General features: G+C 31.8%; 1 protein-coding gene and 1 long non-coding RNA gene across 2 annotated transcripts; both read left to right on the forward strand.

The window, feature by feature from the left end:
- The first annotated feature begins 436 nt into the window (after positions 1-436).
- Positions 437-1,065, forward strand: LOC131939374 (uncharacterized). The gene is made up of 3 exons (XR_009386414.1): positions 437-550; positions 740-826; positions 1,037-1,065. It is a non-coding gene; the product is annotated as an uncharacterized LOC131939374 (long non-coding RNA).
- Positions 1,066-1,551: 486 nt separating this feature from the next.
- LOC131939372 (uncharacterized) lies at positions 1,552-3,649 on the forward strand. Its single transcript, XM_059297658.1, has 2 exons — positions 1,552-1,603; positions 2,217-3,649. Exons 1-2 carry the CDS (start codon positions 1,554-1,556, stop codon positions 3,337-3,339), a joined length of 1,173 nt encoding a protein of 390 aa, XP_059153641.1. The 5' UTR covers positions 1,552-1,553; the 3' UTR covers positions 3,340-3,649.
- The last annotated feature ends 1,382 nt before the right edge of the window (positions 3,650-5,031 follow it).

A 5,031-nucleotide genomic window follows, 5' to 3' on the forward strand; every position in this document is an offset into this window, starting at 1 on the left:
ATCGAAAGTTTGTAAAATAGTACATGCCTCAACGTTATATTATTAGCATTATGTTCTACAAATAATTAGAGGTTTTTTTTTAAACTCTTGATCTAGTGGAAGTGTAGGGTGTATATTATAATCCTATATCAATCAAATATTATTTCTGATAACATTTATAACATTAACAGTTTGTTTAGCTACAACTGACCCTAGCAACAGCGCTGCCATTGTTCTCGCAATTCTCCTAGTGATAAGCATCCTGGTGATACTCATACTTTTAACGCTTTACACCAAAAGACGTAAGGCATAATTTTAGTTTATACCTTGGCTTGAATTCTCAAACTAACTTTTAATGTTTAATACTTAGTGGACGACAATTAAAAATTTAAAAATGAGAATTCATTTTAAATGAAATCTGTCTTTAACACAAAAATGTAATTTTATTAATTGATTCTATAGATGCAAATGTTATAAAAATGACCAAAATTTTTGTTTACATTGTTTTTTATTTTCCATTTTTATAAAAATAAAAAGTCAAGCCTATTAGAGATTTGTTACAGAGAATCTGGTAAGGAAATAAATCAGAAACATGTTGATCGTTTTGATATAAATTATGTAAACTATTTATATTAGAGAGAGATATGATAAACGGGGGGGGGGGGGGGAGAAGAGCTTGAAGGATCAAAGTATTTACTACATATATCTCTCTAAACTCTTATGGTATATGTAATAACTAGATTATACACCGACATTTTAGGCGAACATATTCTGCTTGTGCACGAAGGAACACGAGTGGCGACACTTCGCCGAAAGAAGATGTTACAACAAGTTTAATTTCAGCAGAGTAAGTTGATAATTGTTTGTATTTTTCCAATTTTTACAGCAGATATATTCCTTCTGGGAAACGTTATTGTTATAAAGCACGGTTAGTTGATAATTTGATATAATTTACGGGCAGTGTTATGGAAAGCTGTGTAGCAAATTGTTCTTCTATATATGCTTGCTTGAAAAACAGTATTGATAATAATAAAATATATTTTTAAAATTCTTTCAGAGGAAACACACAACAAAATACGTGCAATCGTAAGTTGTTTCATATTTTTACTGTTAATAATTTCATCTTTAGTTTATATTAGTTGTTTATATTATCACGCGCTTGAAAACATTGTTGCCCTCGCTATTGGTCGTACTTAAAACTTTATTATCTTCTTTTCCTATCGATAGCAAATAAAATAGTGTATTAGCAAAGTACAAAACCCATATGAATTTAAATATTTGATTGTATTTTTAAAGTTTCCTCCAATAAATGCCGAAATAACAATATGTCTCTACAATTTTTTAATCTGTGCATTCAAAATACTCTTTCTCTCTCTCTCTCTCTTGTTCTCTCTCTCTCTCTCTCTGTATAAATATATGAATATATATATATATATATATATATATATATATATATATATATATATATATATATATATATTATATATATATATATAGTTATGCGTAGTTATCTATAATCACATTGATATTATTGTAAAGCTATTGTGCTTTGATTAATCCTCCTAGCAGCAAATATGGACCCGATAATTCCAGGAACAAGTGAAGTCCAGGCATTGCAATCCGAGTAAGCATTTAATAGAAAATAGAGAGAATATAGATGAGTGATTGGTTATTTAAAACACAGTATCAATACTTAAATAAAATGGAAAAATAATATTTTATGAACATACTCTTAAATGTGGGTTTTCATTTTGCTGTAATTGATGCAGTTTTTAAAAATAGAATTTATCCTAATTGTTATTCTATCAGTACCCAAAATGGAAAGAAATGCAGCTTTCCTTCGATGCATATGGATGTAGTTGTGTCTTTATGGCAATGATTCTTAACCTGTTTGGATGTACTGAACCCTATCAGTTTATATGCGCATTTACTGAACCCGGCTTAATAGTTCTATTTTCCTTTGGGTTCGATCCAACCCAGGTTAGGAAGCACTGCTCTATGGGAAAGATGCACTGGGGATTGGATGGGTGGGTATATCAGATGTGAACAAAAATGTAAAGTGTATAAAGCAGGAAAGTTGGTCGGTGTATGTGTGTTGTGTGTGTGTTTGTGTCCGTGTGTGTGTCCGTGTGTGTACATATGTGTGTGTGTGCACGGTCTTAGATAAAAAATAATTATTTTACCCAGGCTTTTAAAAAAGTATTGGTAGGGTTACAATGTCGAACTCTGCGTTTCAGGAATCCCGCCGATATAAATCTCTACAAAATCAGCTCTTCTGTACTACTGCTTGGTACAGTGAACAGCAACAAGGAACTGTTGAAGAGATCTATTCTTCAGAGAGAGTATCATATAATGAAAACGGACGACAAGAAAAGTATTGTTGATACAAAGGATAAAAATGTAATACTTGAAGTCAGTAAGAAAGTTCTTCGAAGCTTGCCCCAATTTTCAATGCCAGACAAGAATAAAATACAATTACATTACACTAAATGTGACGATCAAGTTTTCAAACTTGTGGATGGGCCTGTGTATGATACAAATAACATCAACAAATTTATTGAAGACATGAAATCCTGTCTTTCCTTGAGCCAAGAAGGATTTAATGCTATTATTGTGGCTTTTACACTTGACCGAGCAAAGGATTGTAATTCTTTAATAAACATGCTGCATAGTAATTTTGGGATCAATGTAAATACTCTCATTTCAGTTATCATTTATGAAAATGAACTAAAAATTGGTAAGGGCGTCGAAGGAGATTACGCACAAGTTAAAAGTGTCTGTGGAGACAGGTTGCTGAGGTACAACATCGAGAACCACATCCAAGAAATCAAACACTTGATTTCTTGTGTTAGCCAGATGGAGTTTAATTGGAGCAGTCAGCCGTTATGTATAAAAAACGAACGGTCGCTGCTATACAGCGAATGGGAAGAAATACTAAAAGACATTTGTTTAATGCTAGAAATGGTTTTAGATAATTCGCAGACATTGCATGACGAAAGTAAAAAATGTGTTGATCTGCTGGTAATGTTATGGAGAAAACATCAAGCCTTCGCTAAGCAAGAAATAGATACAGATGATGATGATGATCAAACAAAAAAAGATGAATTCAATTCAAATAATAAGCACACTATTAAGATGGGTAATAGTATTATTGAAGACGTTACATATGTAATTGAATGTTTTCGAATCATCTATTCTGTATCTGAGCCAATGAGAAGATGTAAAGAAATATTAATACCGTCTTTTAAAACAAGTTATCAAAACTTCCATGATTGGTACGTAATGTCTGTAATTAAAGACAAGGAAAATTTGCTGGACAGCAATTTAAAAATGAAGCTGTTTAACTTAATGAAGAAATGATCGATGGAAATTAAGTAATGAACTGATGTTTGTCTAGTGTAATGATTAAAATTTAGTTAACACTTTTATTTTGTTTCTGATTCTGCTTGTATTGAAATTAAAATATATGTTGAAAAATACATGCCTTTTTTTCTGCAATGCTTGTGTATTATTTATAACCATGCATTGACTGCAAAATGAAAACACTTGTAAATATTACGGTATCAATGTAGTATATTGTATAAAGGGTAGGAATAATATAAATAATTTATAAATAATGCCAAATAGCATTGATTCGATTATTGTTTTGTATAATTTCATCTTTTAATAACGATTGTGTGAGTTTTTTTAGTCGATATGCTTAGAGATTATGTTTACAAAGTGAAGTAGATATTTCCTTTACAAAATAACATGGGCACGAAATAGTATTATTATTTATTACTAGCCGAGTTGTAATGCAAGTAGGCCTACTGCTTTCACCGAGATCAGTAAACAGGAATGAACTGTGCCTTATTTTTGTATTGACTAGTTTAAGCTTGAATTTTTTAATTTAAATATTTGGGTAGCTGAGAAGAAAAATGCTAATGAAATTGATTTCATAACCCATAATTAGATACTATTTTGAACAGTTAATAATTAGTAATTAACACAGGCTAGAGTTAAATGTATGCATAATTTAGAAGTCATACCTACAATTCCCCCCACCCCACCCCACCCCCCACCTCAGACCCACCTTTGGTTAAATAAATAATTGGAGGACATGTGTGAGTTACGCTCAGGAGTTGAATTAAATTTTGATGGGCTTTACTATACTTAATAATTTTAAATTTATTTTCTCCTTTCTATGTTTTGATCGTGACTAAATTATGTGAGCTAGGTGCTCATCAGAGCAGGGTGGACTCAGGAGCATCCTACAAACGCGACCCATGGATTGTAAACCCTGGAGTAAAATAGTACCTTTAGCTATAGATTTACAACCTAATAACTGGAAAACTTCTCAACAGCATAAAGCATAGCCAAGTAGGTTTGTAAAAAGCAATCGTATTAGAAGTAATAAAAAGTACAAAAATCAAAGAAGTACGTTTTTCTTTTATCAAGTTTGATCGCAAAATGTAACATTAAAAACGATTTGAATAAACCAGAATATCAAATTGTGTAAAAGTGGAGCCTCTAAGTGAAGGTACCACGGAGTATAAGAAACCAGCAAATAACCGTCACGTCTTTTATACACGTTCACTAAAGCATTTCTTGTTACCAAATTTTTCTATAGAAAACACCTTTCAACCGTGTTCTATAAAGACTAGCTTAGTGTGTGATATGTGCAACGGTAAAAAAATCCATTGAAAAGACTTCTCTCCTGAATATCAAAACGATTTCCACAAAAATATCGATTGACACAGTCGGTCTCTCCACCCCCCCCCCCCCCCCCCCCCACACACACACACCCCGTTCAGTTTAAAAAGTATATCTTTTTACCCTAGAGTAAAAAGTTAAGGTTACCCGTTTATATTCGTGTTCTAAAGATTTTCATATCCCTGAATATGTTATTCTCTCTACCATTTCTAAACATACCGTGTGTGAACTAGACTAACATCAGAACACAGAAAAGGTAATTATTTATCAATTGTTAACCGAATTTTGTTTGTCAAATTCTTTCAAAAATTATAGTTTTATATCATAGTGTATTTTTTATAGAACGACTAGTATATTTTC

Source organism: Physella acuta, unplaced genomic scaffold (assembly GCF_028476545.2).
Source record: "Physella acuta isolate Inbredline_101_S28 unplaced genomic scaffold, ASM2847654v3 ptg000276l, whole genome shotgun sequence".
Classification (NCBI taxonomy): domain Eukaryota; kingdom Metazoa; phylum Mollusca; class Gastropoda; family Physidae; genus Physella; species Physella acuta.